The 16,667-nt window shown below is 55.9% G+C and overlaps 1 protein-coding gene across 1 annotated transcript; it reads right to left on the bottom strand.

Moving 5' to 3' along the window:
- Positions 1-3,796: 3,796 nt before the first annotated feature.
- On the bottom strand, positions 3,797-15,612 carry PVR (PVR cell adhesion molecule). The gene is made up of 8 exons (XM_058529530.1): positions 15,338-15,612; positions 12,279-12,635; positions 10,433-10,741; positions 9,032-9,149; positions 8,100-8,248; positions 7,103-7,231; positions 5,369-5,400; positions 3,797-4,929 (listed from the first exon to the last, which is right to left on the bottom strand). The coding sequence occupies exons 1-8, from the start codon at positions 15,414-15,416 to the stop codon at positions 4,858-4,860; spliced, it is 1,245 nt and encodes a 414-aa protein (XP_058385513.1). The 5' UTR covers positions 15,417-15,612; the 3' UTR covers positions 3,797-4,857.
- Positions 15,613-16,667: the final 1,055 nt, after the last annotated feature.

The raw sequence follows: 16,667 nt of genomic DNA, 5'->3' as shown, positions 1-16,667 counted from the left end.
AGCAGAGTGTGTGTCTGTCCTGGACACATCCCCAGATTGTCGGAGGTGACGGCATCTTCCGGAGTCCCCAGTTTGGGACGAGAGAGGAATCTCAACTTTGAACCACCTCGGGGGGGCAGCGTGGCTCGGGTGTCTGGACATCCACAGACTCCAGGGCTGGCCCCTGGCGAGTGGGTGAGCGTGGCTCTCAGCTTGGCTCTGCCGCCGTTTGGCTGAGACATCTTGGTTGCAAATGACTTCCCTTCTCTGAGCCTCGGTGTCCTCCTCTGGAGAATGGGGACGAGCATCCCCACCTCACATCCCCGCCCCACCAACCTGTGGGTGGAGTAACCAAACGCTGTATGCAAGAGGCCCCGGCAAGCAGGCAACAAATTGCTATTATGACTACTGATCTTGTCTTTGGACTTGTCCTATCTTCCAGACTCTTCCCTCTCCCCCTCGTGACCCGGCTCAAGGTTAGTGCATTGTCCCTGGAGGTGTTTCCAACCCCCACCTCCCGAATGGTCCCTAATGCCCGGAGGGTTCTGCGGTGGTGTTCACGGGGTCAGAATCCCTCCAGGATCTACTCTCAGTCCTTGCCACAGTTTTGAGATTTTCTCTGTCTGTCTCCCTAAGAGAGGTCGTTGCAAGCTCCGCAAATATTTCCAAGTGGAGCCGCCCAGGGGAGACAGCCTCAATTTTGGGCGGCCACAAGATTGCCCAAATCGGCCTTGTGCTCGTAGGAATGCGGTGTGCGACAGGAGTGGAGTTCAGGCGTCAAAGGGATTCTGATAAATTTTCACTCCTAAACCCCAGGAGCAAAGGCTCTCTCAGCAGCGCGAGGCAGTGCATGAAGCAAAGCCAGTTGCTCTGGATTTTCCAGTTGCTAAAGCTTCTCTCGCTCTCTTTCTCCAATAATGACTTTGATTCCTTTTGCATTACTAAGAGAAAAGTTGAGGTTTATTATAGAAAATTTAGGCAGTACGGACTGAAAAAGGAGAGAGTAAAATTCAACCATCTTCCAACTACCCAGAGACAGTCACGCTAATACCTGAGGCCCAGGCTTCCGTTCTCTGTGGTGCCTTCATCCTTCTGTTTTTCCAGCCACAGAGGGTGGGCTTTGATCGGTCCAAGCCTCCCAGGCGGTCCCATTCTTCTGGCCAGGGATTGGTTGAGCGGTGGGCGGTGCTGGCCAATGAGACCTGGGGGGAGGCTGCTGGGGAAGCTCACCAGGGATGGAGTAGGCTGCTTCTCTAGGTCTGGATCTGGCTGCAATGGCCAGAAGGCAGCAGCCATCTTGGCACCAGCCTGAGGATGATGCCCGTATGTGGAGGAAAACAGAACAAAGAGCAGAGAAGCAGAGGTGAACCCCACACACGGTGCCTGCAGCAGACCCAGACCATCCAGTTTTTTGGTTTTAATCCCGGCCTGGGGAGATGGGGTGGGAGGGGCCTTCTGCTATTGGCACCTGAAGCATCCTCACCATCACATTTTTACATACTGACAAAAATTCTCTCCTTGACTGAACTCAGCTCGGGCTCCTCAATTCTTTTCCAACCAGCCCTGCCTTTTGGATTTCTGTGTTCATCTCTGCATTGTTTAGTTTTGGCAAAAATCCTCCTAAGTTAGTTTAAGCAGAACCCCCCACTCTTGATGCCTAACCACCCTCCATATCTGATCAGGGTCCTCACCCTCCACCATCCCCAGGGTGATGTCTGGTTACCCTGGCCTGCCTCCAGCGAGAATTCTGTTAGGTCGGTTTGGCCACAATCCCCCCTTACCTCTCTTACTCTGAGCAGCAGTGGTGCGGGGGGGGGGGTGTGGGGCGATCTCCATCAGAGCCCCCTCCCCATTCTCCCATATGAGTAATTGTGGTTTCCTCAGTCTCATGTGAAGTTTATACAACATCTATACCAAAATTCTGGCTCCACTCCCAACTCCTGGCGCTGTGGCATCCACAGATCCCACTCCCCCCCGCCCCAAACAGGTCATTGCATCCAGGGCTGGTGTGGACGGATATCAGCAGGACTTCTCTGGAGGACCATCTGTTAATATCTGTCACAGCGACAGGGGCGCATACTCTCTGATGCAGCAAGTCCCCCTCCAGAGTGTGTCCCAATACCCACGCTAAGTGTGCAAGGTCATCCCCAACCACGTCGTAATAGTGAAGCGGCAGAAACAATACGAATGTGCGTCCACAGGGACCTGGTTGAAAAAGTCTTTGGCATCCCCCCTTGGAGACCATGTGACTGTAAAAAGACTAAAGAGGCTTTCTCTGAATTTCCAGAAACTTTCAGTAATAAAAGCAAGGTGCAGAACAGTGTGTATGAAACGTTACCTATTGTGGGGGAAAAAAAAAAGAAAACAAAATATATTTGCAGTCTGTGCATAAATAAACTTACCAGAAAGTCGTGCCATGGTTATTCTCGGTGGGGCAGGGACCCAGGTGGGAGCGGCAGATAGAAGACTCCCCAAAGATATGCGGGTTCTGATCCTGGAACCTGTGAATATGTCCCCTTAGGAACATAGGGACTCTGCAGATGTGATGAAGTTAAGGACCTCGAGTTGGGGAGATTATTCTGCACTGTCCTGGGGGGTCCTAAATGTAATCACAAAGGGAAAGAGCGAGGCAGGAAGGTCAGAGAAGGAAGAAGGCAGTGCGATGCGGGGCTGTGAGCCAAGGAACGCAGGCGGCCTCTGGAAGCTGGAAAAGGCCAGAAAAGGGATTCTCCGCTGGAGCCTCCAGAAAGGAACGTGGTCCTGCCGACACCTTGAGGTTAACCCCGTAAGACTTACTTCGCATTTCTGATCTCCAGAACCGGGAGAGAATAACTTTGCATTTTTAGAGGCACTAAGTTTGTGGTAATACAATTCCCCCATCTAAAGCGTACCTTCAAATGGTTTTTGGTATATTACATGATTAATTTTTAAAAATTGTGGGAAAACAGAGATGACACAACTTTTGCCATCTTAGCCCATTTTTAAGTGGACGGTCTAGTGGCATTACTTACATTCAAATGTCGTGCGAAACTGGATATCCATTTGCAAAAGAATGCATCTGGGCCTTTCCCTTAGACCCTACGTGCAAATTAACTCAAAGTGGACCCGGGAATCTTTTCCTAATTTTTGGTTTTGGGATGTTTATGTATTACCTAGTTAAAAAAACTAAAGGGAGAGAGAGAGACAAATGAGATGAGCTGGGGACTCGTGTCCTCGTGGTCTTTTTGGTTCAGGGTCTTGCTTCCACGCCTCTGGTTTCGATCCACACGGTAGCAGACCAGCCCCTCCTCAATTCCCACAAAAGACCCCCTCGCACACAGCCACTCGAGGTGTAATAAATAAACTTTAATGAGGTGTTTGGGGGCTGGGGATGGACAAGTGTTTATGTGGCAGCAAGGTAACCAATCCCCCACTCATCTCCCTTGGTCTCCCCACACTGTGGCGCCCCCCTGGCCTCGTCACCCCTACCATCCCGCTGGGGCCCGTCCCTTCCACATCCTTTCTCTGATCCACATGCTCTCATCTCTGTCCGGAGCGTATCCCAAATCCTTCTCATCTTCTCTTGCAGAGCAGCTCAAGCCTAGCTTTCTCGTTTAGCATCCTGGGCCAAGCTCTCATGTCCCTAAGGAATTTTCTCCAACAGACAGTTCTCCCTGTAAGAGAGATTCTAGTGCCTGCCCCCAAGATCACAGACTTAAAGGAAACACAGCAGCAGCAGCTGAGCAGCTCGGCCTCCCGGGTCCGGGGCTGCGTCCACCCAGGTCTGAGGGCAGCGTGTCCACACAGCATCTCTTCCTCGTTTTGGAAATGACATCCTGCTTTCCTTGTGGGGTCACCGGCCCCCCTTCCCCAGGGTCCTCTCAACCCCAGCACGCTGGCTACAGATGCTCTCCTGGGACCCGGGTCTTGGCAGAAGATGCCTGGAACTGACAACCTCCAGGTTCACGTCCACCAGTTGTTCCTCCTCCTCGGACAGCCCCGGGCAGCTGAGCTCCAGCGTCTGGTTCTCTTTCAGTGGCAGATCTTGTAACCACAGAGATTCGACTGCCACAGAGATTTAGAAGCTCAAGGCCCGAAATCAAACTCTTACAAAAATTCTCTGGCAGCTGGAACCGCCTGCGTGGCCCCACTATGCAGGAAACGATTCATTTTGCCCAAAGCGAGATTTCGCCCTTTGCCCCTAGCTCCTGGGACGTAACCTCTAAGCCCTTAGAATGTTCTGGATGACAGGAGTCTTTGTTTACTGGGGCCAGGGGCCACACCGGATAGTTTATGCTAACAGTGTAATTTACGGTGGGGGCCCTGGGTCACGCAATATTGGCTTGACCTCTGGAGGGGCTGGAGACTAAGGTCAACTACATGGGTGGTCAGCCGAGTCTAGAGGATCGACCCCAATAAAAACTCTGCGCACTGAGGCTCAGGGGAGCTTCCCTGACTGGCAACACTCTGCCTGTGCTGTCACATGTCATTGCTGGGAGAAGTAGGAGCTGTCCATACGACTCCACTGGCAGCGGACAACCGGAAGCTCGAGCCAGCCCCCTCCTGGACCCTGTGGCCCCCTGCGGGGTCCCATGTGTGGTTTTCACATGGCTGATCTTCATCTCCCACTTTCATTGCGATAAACCTACATGTGCGTATAACAGCTTTCCTGAGTTCTGTGAGTCCTTCTAACAAGGGACTGAAGCCGAGGGGGGCCTGGGGGACCCCTGAACTTGCACCTGCCCACTGTGTTGTGAGGTAGAGGGGACATTCTTGAGGTCCGGCATGGGGGGAGCAGCCAGTGTCTGTGGAAGGAGGCTTCGTCCACTGGGGCGGGGTCCCGCTGTGAGGCCCATGGCCTCCCCAGATCCAGTCTCTCTCCAACCAGTCCCGATGCTGTCATCTCGTGCCCTCTGTCGGAGCATCCTGGGGAGAGCTGGCATTACGGTTCACCACTGAATAGTAGACATTCTAGAAGGGGGATATTCAAACTTCAGCTTCAAGATCCCTTCAAACAAAATCTTCCCGCCGAAGCCGAGTGTGCAAAGAGCCACAGGCCTGTCCCCTCCCCTCTGCCTGGGGGCCGGGGCAGCGCTTCTCAGGGCAGGGTCATGAGTGGGGAGAATGCAGATCCCCAGGCCCCAGCGCAGACCCGCCAGACCAGACTCAGGGGCGGGGCCCAGGAACCTGCATTTTAGCAGACCTTACAGGGGATTCTGCCTGGCAGGAAGGGCTGGGAACAGCCGCTCGAGGCATTTGGAGAAAAGATCCAGGACCTGGCTCCTGAGGCCATGCTGGCTTGTGGATAAACACCGTGGGCGCCCGGAGACGGCTGTCCCCTCCTCGAGAAAGCCCCCAGCGATGAGTGTGGGGACCCCCACACCCTCCTCAGCTCCCTCATCACACTTACTTTGTTAGCAGAGGGGCTGTAATTGTCCCGACCTGGGGAAACACGAGGAGACGTTGTCAGGGATGAATGACAGTACTCAGAAGCATGGGGAGAAGACACATGTGGGCGCCAGGGTCCCTTGAATTCTAAGTCCCTGCTCTGCTCCTGACATGGGAGAGCCACTCCCCTTAGTGGTTTATACACGTGTAAAACAGGCCTGGGGTCTATGCTTCACCCAGCTAGTCATTCAGTTATTAAGCATAAATAAACAGTGACTGGGCACGGGCTGTGGAACCAGATGGGAGGGTTCAGACCCCAGCTCTGTCCTTTACGAGCTGTGTGACCTCGGCCAACTGACTTAACCTCTCTGCGCCTCAGTTTCCTCAACCATCAAGCAGGGACTGATTCAGCAAATAGGAAATGTCTAGGTGGTACCAGGGGCATTCTAGGTGCTAGGGACACAGCTGTGAGCAAAACAGACAAAATCTCTGCTCTCATGGAGCTTATAATAATAATAATAATAATAACAGCAATAATAATTATAGGTCATCTATACCCAGTATGTGGCTCAGAATGTGCCACATGCTGTACCTGTCTTAGCAGGTACAGTTACTCCCATTTCACAGATGGGGAAACTGAGTCAGAGAGAGTCAGTCACTTGCCCATGGCGACATCATTAATAACGCAGCAGAGCGAGGGCCCAGACCGGGGCAGTCTGGCTCTGGAGACAAACGTTCAGCAAACCCAGCCTCAAGCGCCTCCTTCACGCCTGGCCCAGCGCGGTGTGGTGCTAGGGACGCAGCTTTGACGGTGACAGTTCCAGATCCCCCCTCCTGGGGCTCCTGGTCCACCGGGGAGAAGGGCAAGTCCCCACACAGTGATGACCCAGGGTGAGCAAGGCTGGAGTGCCCAGAGCAGGCGCTTGGCTCATTCTGGGGGAATCAGGGTGGGCTTCCTGGAGGAAAGAGTCTGCAGCTGGGATGTGAGGAGGCAGTTTTGTGTACTGGTTGAGGGAACAAGCTTGGGGGTCAATAGAACTGCCTTCTACTCCTGACTGTCCAGCTGTGTGCGCTGGGCAGGGAACTTCACCTCTCTGAGCAAACATTCCCTTATCTGTAAATGGGGTCCCGGCGGGACCCACTTTGCAGGGTGGCCGTGAGCCTTCGAGGGGCTGTGCAGAGACGGTGCTGCCTGCAGGGAGGGCTCCGCAAAATGCAGCTCTTCTGGTTACAGAATTAGCTGAAGGGCTTCGCTAGAAGGCACCACGGGAAGGGTGTCCCAGGCAGGGAAACAGCCTGTCAAAGCCCTTGAGATGAGAGACCACCAGGCCCTTTTAGAGCCGGGATCAGGGTCCCAGTTCCTGCCACCCCCTCTTTTTCCATGAGTCGTCACTTCTGAGTAAGGCAGATGGAGGAAAGCCGGGGGCCTCAGTGTCATTCCGCCCTCCATCCATCCGGCAGGGGCTTCTGTGTCACTGGAATTAAAAGCCAAAGTCCTTACTGCGACCTTGAGGCCCTACAGGATCTGCCCCACTCCCTAAATATTTGTAAAATGAATCAATGACCCAACGAACAAGATTCCCTGGTCTTAGTGTCCTCGTCTGTGAACGGGGAACCTCATGGTACTGGGGTGAGGTTGCCACGTGGAGGACTTAGCACAGAGCCTGGCACACAGTAGGTGCTCAATTATGGCAGCTGTGGTAATGCTCATCCACGGCAGACAGGCGGGGAATATGCCAAAAAGGAGGGGACTCACGGCGGTTTCTAAGCAGCAGGAAATAAACCAGGAGGCCCAGCAGGACCAGACTAGCCAGGATTCCCAGAGTCAGGATGACGATATTCCCAAGGGACCAGATTGATTGTGACTGCTCCCTGGGAGGTCCTTCTGGAAGAGAAGAAGGAAGCAGGGGTTTAGGTTCAGAGACTTTGGGGTTTTCACCTGCCCCACAAACGTTATCCCTCATTCCTTTAGGAAGCTACCATTCTGCCTCCCTCGGTCCACATGGTTCAGGTGGACTTGACCCCACCCTCTAGTTCCTCAGATGGGAATGTGACCCAGGCCTGGCCAATCAGAGCACTCCATTCTCCCTGGCTGCTGTGATTGGTTCATAGAGGGGCTGTGACCTCAGTTGAGCCAATGAGAGCCAGCCCTGGGACTTTGGCTAGAGCTATTGAAAGTGATGTATTCTTTCCTCTGGGATTACTAAACTGGTGAGACATGAGCCTGTAGCTGCTGAGGGCCATCTTGCCTCCCTGAGGGGAGAGTCTGCCTGAGAATAAAGGCAGCATAGAGAAAAGCAAAGACAAGAGAGGTAAAGAAAAGTTCCTGGGTTACACAGTTGGAGCACCTGGATCTAACCATACCTGAAGGTGACTTTCAACAAAATCTCATTTTTGCTTGGACTATTTTGAGTTGTTCTTCTATCAACTACAACTGATAGAGTTCTGCCTAATGTACTTAGAAAGGCCTTTCTGAGTCCCTGGGGCAGAGGCATCGCACAATTACCCCAGCCTGGGTTTGCAGAGGCAGTGTATCCAGGTGGCTGTACAATGGTTCCAATGGTATAGTCGTTGAGTTAACAGAGAGTAAAGCTGACCCTATTGGCCCTTTCATGAGGGGGCTTAGGGGAAGGATGGGAGTCAGAGAGCATTCTTGTGGCTGAGGGACCCCCTTCACCAGGGACCTCAGAGGGAATCCTGCTGCGACCTCCTCCTTTGGTCCCTCTGTTCTCCCCACCCAGGGGACTCCTCACCTCTGACCAGGACGGTCAGTTCAGCCTGGCTAGTCCCTAGGTCATTGGTGACATGGCAGATGAAAGTCGTATTGATCAAACTGTCCACGGTATGGATCAGGAGCTGGTGGCCCTGGGCCACAGCAGAGGGTGGCAGGGGACCTTTGGTCCTGGGAGAGAAAGATGGGTGAGAACGTGGCCTCTGCTGGAGGCCTCGAGTGACAGGGTTGAGCAGTCTCTGTATGCCAGGAACGCAGACACCCTCACGCCATCTACAGTGTAAGCCGACAGCAACCTGGGCACCTGACCCTTCCTCACGCACCCACATCCAGCCCATCAGCAGATCCTGTCTGCCCCACCGTCAAAATCCAGAATCCAACCACTCCTGGGGGCCTCCACAGCCGCCGCCCTGGCCCCATCCCCCTACTTGTGGGCCACTGCGGCCGCCTTCTCACTGGGCTCCTCGCTTCCACCCCAGCCCCCATCCCACTCCCCCCCACTCAGCAGCCTGAGAGATCTGGTTAGAACTAAGTCAGCTCACGTCCCTCCTCTGTTCAGAGCCCTCCTGTGGCTCTCGCCTCACTCAGAGGAAAGTCCTCACCAAGGCCCCAGGACAGCCCCGACACCACTGACCACATTATCTGTTTCTCTCACCCCTGCCTCTACCCATGGTGCCCTCCTTGCTGATCCTCAAACAGAGGAGTCGAGACCCCCAGCTCCTCCTCCCTCGGACCCGGGGTCCGGGGTCCCCAGTCCCCTCCTCCCTCGGACCCAGGGACTCCGGGCCCCCGGCCCCTCCTCCCTCGGACTCAGGAGTCCAGACCCTCGGCCCCTCCTCCCTCAGACCCAGGAGTCCAGGCCCCCAGCCCCTCCTCCCTCAGAGACCCCCAGCCCCTCCTCCCTGAGACCCAGGGGTCCATCCCCCACCCCTCCTCCCTCAGACCAGGACTCACGTGTTCCAGTCATAGCCTGTGGGCGCCGGGTTGCTGCGGACGTCACAGTTCAGGGTGGCCTCACTACGGCCAAGATACCAGTTGTCATCATAGCCGGAGATGGAGACCTCAGGGGGGTCTGGGGGAAACAGACACACAGGCTCAGAGACGGGGAGCCTGCAGAGGGGCCTAAAGATGTGGGATTCATGTCAGAAGAGGAAAAGGCATCAGCGGGTTTCAGGAACAGCCCAAGATGGAGAGGCCAGGGGGGGGTCTGGGTCAACCGGTTCCCTCAGAGAACAGAAGCCTGGGAGTCCTCGGCAGGGTGGGAGGCAGCGGGGTGCAGAGAGGGCTTCTGAGGCCCTGCCTCTCTCTACTCGCTTTCCTGAATAGCCAGGTCCCGGCGTGCCTTGAATGTCCTGTGAGAAAAGGCCTCTTGGACACTCGTAACACATAGGAGCATATTCAAGGCTCTGACAAGTCCTGCAGGAAAGAATCCTGGATGACCTTGCTTCAGCCTGCTGCTTATCCATCCCTAACCTGATTGACAGGGAAGATTTTCCAAAGTCCCCAGGGGCAGGGCCAATGAGACAGAGCGTTTTTTTTTTATGGAGGGGGGCAGTCAGTGTAGATGCCCTCCTCCCTCAGAACCAGTGGCGATGTTGAGGGGGTCCAGTGTAGACAGTGCCTGAGCGAACCAGCAACTGCCCGGGAGGGAGTATTCCACACAGACAATCACAGGAGGACCTAGCCCCAGACAAACCAGTATAGACAATACTGGGGCAGAAGGGGGTGTAGACTACATGGGGGGGACAATGTAGACAATTCTTCAGGGGACCCAGTGTAGACGATGTTGTGGGTCCACGTGAGAGGGTGCCCAGGAGAACCAGTGTGGAAAATGCAGGGTGTCCAGGTAGACAGTGGTCATGGGACATCATGGGGAATAGTGACAACTCCCTATAGCTGGTGGCCTAAGTGACTGGTGTAGACAATGGGGGCAGCGCTATCTGTGGCCCAGAGGAGCCAGTGTAGACGACGGGAAGGCAGTGTAGCAACACGGGCATGGCCAATGCAGAGTTGCACAGGGAAGCCGTTGTAGGCAGTGTGTGTAGACTGTGTTCAAGGCAGCCAGTATAGACAGCGTGGGCTGTCAGTATAGACAAGACAGGGGAGCCAGAGTACACAACCGGGGGGGGGGGGCAGCACTGACTGTGACCTAAGAAGCTGGTATGGGCAATGAAGGACAAGTGTTGTTTGTGGTCCAGGGGAGCCGGTGTAGACAGTGTAGGGGGGCGTGCAGACACTAGTCAGGGGAGCTGGTGCAGATGCCGGGGATGACATTGCAAGTGGCCTGCGAGTCAGTGTAGACAGTGGGGGTGGAGGCAGCGGTCCCCGCCCTGGCTCACACTTGGGCACACTCACAGCGCACTTGGAGGATCACGGGCAGCAGGCGGGGCTCCTCGAAACTCTCATGCTCCACCCGGCAGGTGACATTCTTGCCGTCCTCCTGGCTGGAGGGCGTCAAGGTTAAGAGGCTGATGACGGTGACCGTGCCGGGGAGGGGCCCCGGCACCTGGCTCTCATTGGCCTTCTCATTGAGGCATGAGGACCAGGAGATGTGGGCGGGCGGGCGGCCCCCTGTGGAGACGCAGCGGGCCACGGGCACGGGCTCCGGGCTGAGCCTCGGGCTGAGCGGGACCTCCAGGGGCTCAGCCTTGTTCTGGGGCTGCGCTGGGGAGAGGAGCAAAAGGGACGGGTCACTCCTCGCCAGCAGTCACTCCACAAACATCTCGGCGGCAGAGGAGGGCGGCTAACTGGGGTACAGGATGGCCAGGTTCAAACCCCAGCTCTGTCTCTGAGCAATGGGGTGGCCTTGGGCAAGTCTGTGCCTCAGTCTCCTTGTCTGTCAACAGGGGATAATGACAGGATCACGGGCAATGAAAATATATAGGCAAAGCTCTTAAAATGGCACAAAATAAGGACTCAATAAATACTATTATTGGTAAGCGAAAATGTTGCTTGGCTCTATTGGGCAATGTGGGGGACCCAGCAATGACCGAGGCAGCCCCAGCCCTGCCTTCGCGGGGTGCACAGTCCAAGGGGAAGACAGACTTCCCCAGACAGTGACGACCCAGAGTGGGCAAGGCTGGGACGGGGGAGCCCAGAAGGGGTGCCTGAGCCTGGGGGAAGTAGTCAGGGAGGGCTTCCTGGAGGAGAGGACGGCTGAGCCGTGCCCTGGAGGTTGAGAGGGGAAGTAACTGGCTCCAGGTCACACAGTCGTAAGCGACTCAAGTTTCACATAAGGTCTGTCTGACTCCAAAACCATCTCGCCCAGCATTCTGGGGATTTCCAGACCCCGAGTTTCAGTTGATTCCTTCTGCATCATCACCTGGGCTGTTATTTACCGCAGATTTCTCTTTAATTTCACTCACGGGTTCTGTGTTACCCTCATCCTAACCCATGAGACCTGAAGTCCCAGATTTGCTGAAATGCAAGAGCCACTTTTCCTTGGGTGCGGTGTGCCAGGCACTGTGCCAAGAACTAACCTTGCACAAGCCACTCCCTCGAGGCTTGGAACTGTACCTGGCACAAAGCGAAAGACGAGTGTGAGCTCTTATTAATCCTCCTAGCGACCTCCATTTCACAGATGAGGCAAGTGAGGCACAGAGACGTCTTAGTTTCCAAGAGGAGGGCCTGTCCTCGTCCCGGGATGACAACGCCCCGGGGCACCCGGGCCCTGCGGGGGAAGCGCTCCTCTCCTGGGGCTCAGAATCTCTCCCTTCCAGTCTCTCAGTTCTCCAAACGGTGTAACCAGACCGGACAGCTAGGAGGCGCTCATGCGCCATCTGTTCTAGGCTGTTCCCCGGGATAAACAACTGGGATGCTCAGCACGGCTTTCCGAGGGCAGCGCGTTCTCACGAACGCTCTTTTGCAGATGAGGAAAGGGGGATCCGAAATGACCCCACTTGCCCGAGCTGGCAGCGGCCGAGCTGGGAGGCAAACTCAGGTCTCCCCGCTTCCCAGACCCCCTCCCAGTACTCAGCGCCGCCCCTCGTCCTCGGGATGTTCTGCCCCCAGTCTCCAAGATCTTTACCTTACTCTTCGGGATCCCTACAGTCTTGCGGTCCTCCAGCCCCTCCTCCTCCGCGTCCCCCATCACTGCCCCACCTCCTTCTTTTGTCCCAGGGAACCTCGGCTCTGGAGGCAGGCCCTCCCGCCGCGCCCTGCGCCCCCCGCGCGCCGCCCCTGCGCGCCCCCTGCAGCTCACCGAGCACGCGGAGCCAGGTGCGCGCGCTCCTGCTGCCCTGCGGGAACAGGGCGAACTGGCAGGTGTAATTGTCCTCGTCCTCCGCGCGCAGCTCCCGCACGGCCAGCGACGCGTCCCGCAGCTCCTCCCCGGGCCTGGCGGCCACGAACTCCAGCCGCCCGGGCTTGGCGAAGCTGGGGCCCTGCGCGGGGTGGAAGACGGCCACGCTGGGGGCGCCCGGCCGCGCCTGCCGCGTCCACGTCACCTGCGTCACCCGCACGTCCCGCTCCGGAGGCTGCAGGCGGCACGGCAGCTGCGCGGTGGCGCCCAGGAAGCCGCGCACCTGCGCGGGGGCCAGCACGTCCACCGTCGCGGTCCCTGCGGGGAACCGCGAGGCGGGTCACACCCGGGCGTCCCCGGCCTGGATGGACCCTGGGCCTGAGCCCCTTGGGAGTGGGGGGGGGGCGGGAAGGGGGGAGGGAAGGGGCGGGACGACTCTGGATGGGGCAGGGGCCGGGGAAGGGGGGCTGGATTGAGTCTGCAAGGGGGTCGCCCCGCTTCACTGGGCTATTATTACCATATTTCCTCCATTTTTAAAATGGTGGTAAATATTGTGGTTAAAAAATTAAATTTGCCGTTTAAGCCATTTTAAAGTGTACAGCTCAGTGGCGTTAAGTACATTCACGATGTTGTGCAACCATCACCGCTGTCTAGTTCCAGAACTTTTGCATCACCCCAGCATCATCCATTAATTCCAAGAGGCACTGGGACGCTGTCATTTACAGCACGACTCCGCGGAAGTGGTTAGAGCGTTTCCGATTTAGAGGTGGGAAAGGGGAAGAAACTCTAGGTCTTAGAATCCACGAAATACAATATTATTGTTATTACTCTGTGGACCCGGGATGGGAGAATGTTTGTAAGGGATCCTGGCACAAGAAGGGGGGCGATTATAGCCCAAGGGTTTGGATCCCTTCCGCTCTCCACTGTCAGCCTTCAGGCAGGTTCCTTAACCTCACAGATTCCTTTTCCTAGTTTGTAAAATGGATCTGTTAACAGTTAACACAGGTTGCTGACACAGATCGGGGGCTGTTCTGAGTACTTGACACATCTGTCAGCATTTAATCCTTAAGCAGCTCCTCAAAGCGCCACTTTATAGATGGGGAAACTGAGGCACAGAGTCGTTCGCTCCAGGTCACACAGAGGGTAAGTGGCAGAGGTGGGATTTGAACCTGGGCAGGCTGCGGTCAAAGGTCCTAACCTCTGCTCCACCAGGCTCCATGTGAAAGTCTTCCTGCCGAGGGCCCCAGCACAGAGTAGTCCTCAATGCGTGTAGGCTCTTACAGATATTAGTAAACATGCACGCTGTGCATTCTTATTAGTGATAATAAGGATCATGGGGAAGGTGGGAAGGAGTTAAGCTCTTTGGCCCCAGTCCTGTCACTCCCTGGCTCTGTGGGTCTTTACGCAGGCGGCTTCACTCCCGAGCCTCTTTCCTATAAAATGGGGCTGTTTATAACTAAATAGCATTGCTGGGAGGACTCAATGATGAAGTCTATGTAAAGGGACTCGCACTTGCCAGGTACTCGATAAAGATGAATATGATCATTACTGTCGTTATGAGGAAGAGGAGGCCAGAGGCAGGGGACAGGGGTGCATGGACCGTGCTGTGTGAAGGGAGGGCACAGTTTGGCCACAGGGGACCTGGGAGTGGTGAGCACGCTAGTCTGGGTTCGAGTGCCAGCTCTATCAGTGATGTGCTGTGCAGCGCTGGGCAAGTGAATCTCCTTCTCTGGTGGCTTCCTCCATCAGAGGGCAAGGGCTCCTCCAGGGCAAGGCTGCCCTGAGGCTGGAATTGGGTGAAATGGCCTTTCTCTCAGGAGCGTGTTCCCTATGGAACAGCCACACCCAGCACTGAGCTCTCCCTTCTGTGTGGTCTCCTCCAACCCTCCCCACGGCCCCATGAGATCTGCACTTGTATTTTCATCCTCATTGGACAGAGGGGCCAAGTGAGCCTCGGACAGGCAAGCCACTGGCCTGGGCTAACCAGCAAGTGAGAGGCAGAGCCGGGGTCCAGCCCTAGGCCTGGCCCACCCTGCGCCCAAGCTCTCGGGCACCAGACTCTCCTGCCCCGGTAGAGGAGGCTCTGCTGCTACTTCCTGCTGGGCACCCCGGGCAATCCCCTCTCTGTGCCTCAGTCTCCTTATCTGTAAATGGGGGCCACAGTATGACCCATGTTGGGAATCTCCTGAAAGGGCTTTAGGTCGGTGGTTCTTGGTGAATTCCTAAGCCTCAGCAACCTCTTTTCTGGAGAAATGCCCAGTGTTCTGAAAATCGCCTTCTGGGAAAGGCTGAGATGAGGGATGCTGGCTTCATCGGGTATGATGATTGCCCACTTGAATTACCATTATCGTTGTTGTTCTTACCCAGCACATGAGACATTGCTCTGCATCCTCCCAAGATTCGTTACAAGGCAGGTAGGATTCCCCCCACCCCCAACACTGCTTATGCGAACAGAGAGCTTGGGTAACTTTCCTGACCTCACACAGGTATTAAATGCGGAAAGCTGTTTTCAACCCTGGGGCTGTCTGACTTCAGAGCTGTATCCCCAGTCCCTGGAACACTGCCTGATGCACAGTAGGCCCTCCATAAACGTGTCTGAGATGAACGCATGAATGAATGAACGGCCACACCCTTAGAGTCAGATGTTTGGCGTCAGAAGGCAAACCGGGTTTTGTGCCACTGCCCCCCTTTCCCCACATCAAGCATCCTGTGTCATGATCAGCAGGCTGCGGGGGGTCTGGGAAGGATGGTGGGGATACGGGGAGCAGGGAGGTAGGTGCCTGGCATGAATCACCCTCCGCTGAGTTTTTCCTGGAGAATGACTCAGCCTTCACAAATGTCCCCATGGCTTTCAGACAGGAGAGTCGCGCCCCATGGGCTTCCAACCCTGGGGCGGAGGGGAGTGGGGGGGGCGCGCGAAGGGCAGCGCCCTCAGCCTTCAGGAACCCAGGAGACCCAGTGCGCGGCTGCTGGGGAGGGAGAGGGGAGCAGGGGCCGTCCGACTGCGCGGGGTCACTCACCGGCTCCCAGGGGCGCCCAGGACACCGAGAGCAATGACAGCAGCAGCTGCGGCCACGCCGAGAGAGTGGCTCCGGCCATGCTGGCGTCCTCCCGGAGCGGGGCTGCCGGGCAGGGGCGCGCCTCTTCCTCGGCTCGCCGGGCAGCAGCCTCCACTCGTCCTCACTCCGGAGCTGCTTCTGCCCAGGAGACCTCCGGGGGCCGCGCGCCAGAGACAGAGCCTGGTGACTGGGATCAGACCTTCTGCTTTCTCGCCTCCAGGCTGATGAGGAGGAAGGAAGGGACCTGGCACGTGTTCCCCAAGCGCAGACTGGGCTCTCCGCGCCTGCGCTGGCAACGGCCACTTACTCCCGGCCGCACCCGCAGGAGGTGGGCACTGAATCAATCAAGGAGGCTTACGACAGCAGGATCCCCATTGGACACGCGAGGAAACTGAGACCCGCAGAGAGACAGCGACTTTCTAAAGCTCGCGGCTGGTAACTGACAGAGCTGAGATGCCAACCTGTGATGGGGACAGATGCTGAGTTCTTAACCGCCGGGCTGTCCTTCCACTCAGCCTAAACCCCTGGACTTCGGAGCCAGACACGGGCTGATCCACGTGGGGCCTCAGTTTCCCCATCTGAAAAATAGAGGTGATAACAGTACTCACCTCCTAGGCTTAAACAAGCAATTGCTTAGCCAATTCTTGGTACATTGTTTCTACTTAGGAAACAGCAGCTATAAATGTAGCAACAATAACAGCTACTGTTTTTGCTTTATGGTTATCATCAAATAATGATGCTGATGAGAATGATGATTCATTCATTCTTCACTCAACATACATTTATTGAGCTAGGTAGTATTCCAGGCACTGGGGATGCAGCAGAAAATCGTACACACAGGGCCAGCCCTGATGGCCTAGCGGTTCAAGTTCGATGCTCTCACTGCTTTGGCGGCCCAAATTTGCTTATCGGTGCGGAACCACACCACTCGTCTGTCAGTAGCCATGCTGTGGCGGTGGCTCACATAGAAGAACTAGGACTTACAACTAGAATATACAACTATGTACTGGGGCTTTGGGGAGGAAAAAAAAAAAGAGAGAGGAAGGGGGCCGCCCGGTGGCACAAGTGGTTAAGTGCGCGCACTCCGCTGCAGCAGCCTGGGGTTCGGATCCCGGGCGTGCACTGATGCACTGCTTGGCAAGCCATACTGTGCGGTGTCCCATATAAAGTGGAGGAAGATGGGCACGGATGTTAGCCCAGGGCCTGTCTTCCTCAGCAAAAAGAAAAGGGGAGGATTGGCAGATGTTAGCACAGGGCTGATCTCCTCACAAAAAAAAAAAAAAGAGAGAGA

This window comes from Diceros bicornis, chromosome 34 (genome assembly GCF_020826845.1).
Source record: "Diceros bicornis minor isolate mBicDic1 chromosome 34, mDicBic1.mat.cur, whole genome shotgun sequence".
In the NCBI taxonomy this organism is placed as follows: Eukaryota; Metazoa; Chordata; class Mammalia; order Perissodactyla; family Rhinocerotidae; genus Diceros; species Diceros bicornis.
The sequence above is the reverse complement of the archived record's forward strand: the minus strand, read 5'-3'. Positions and strand labels throughout refer to the sequence as shown.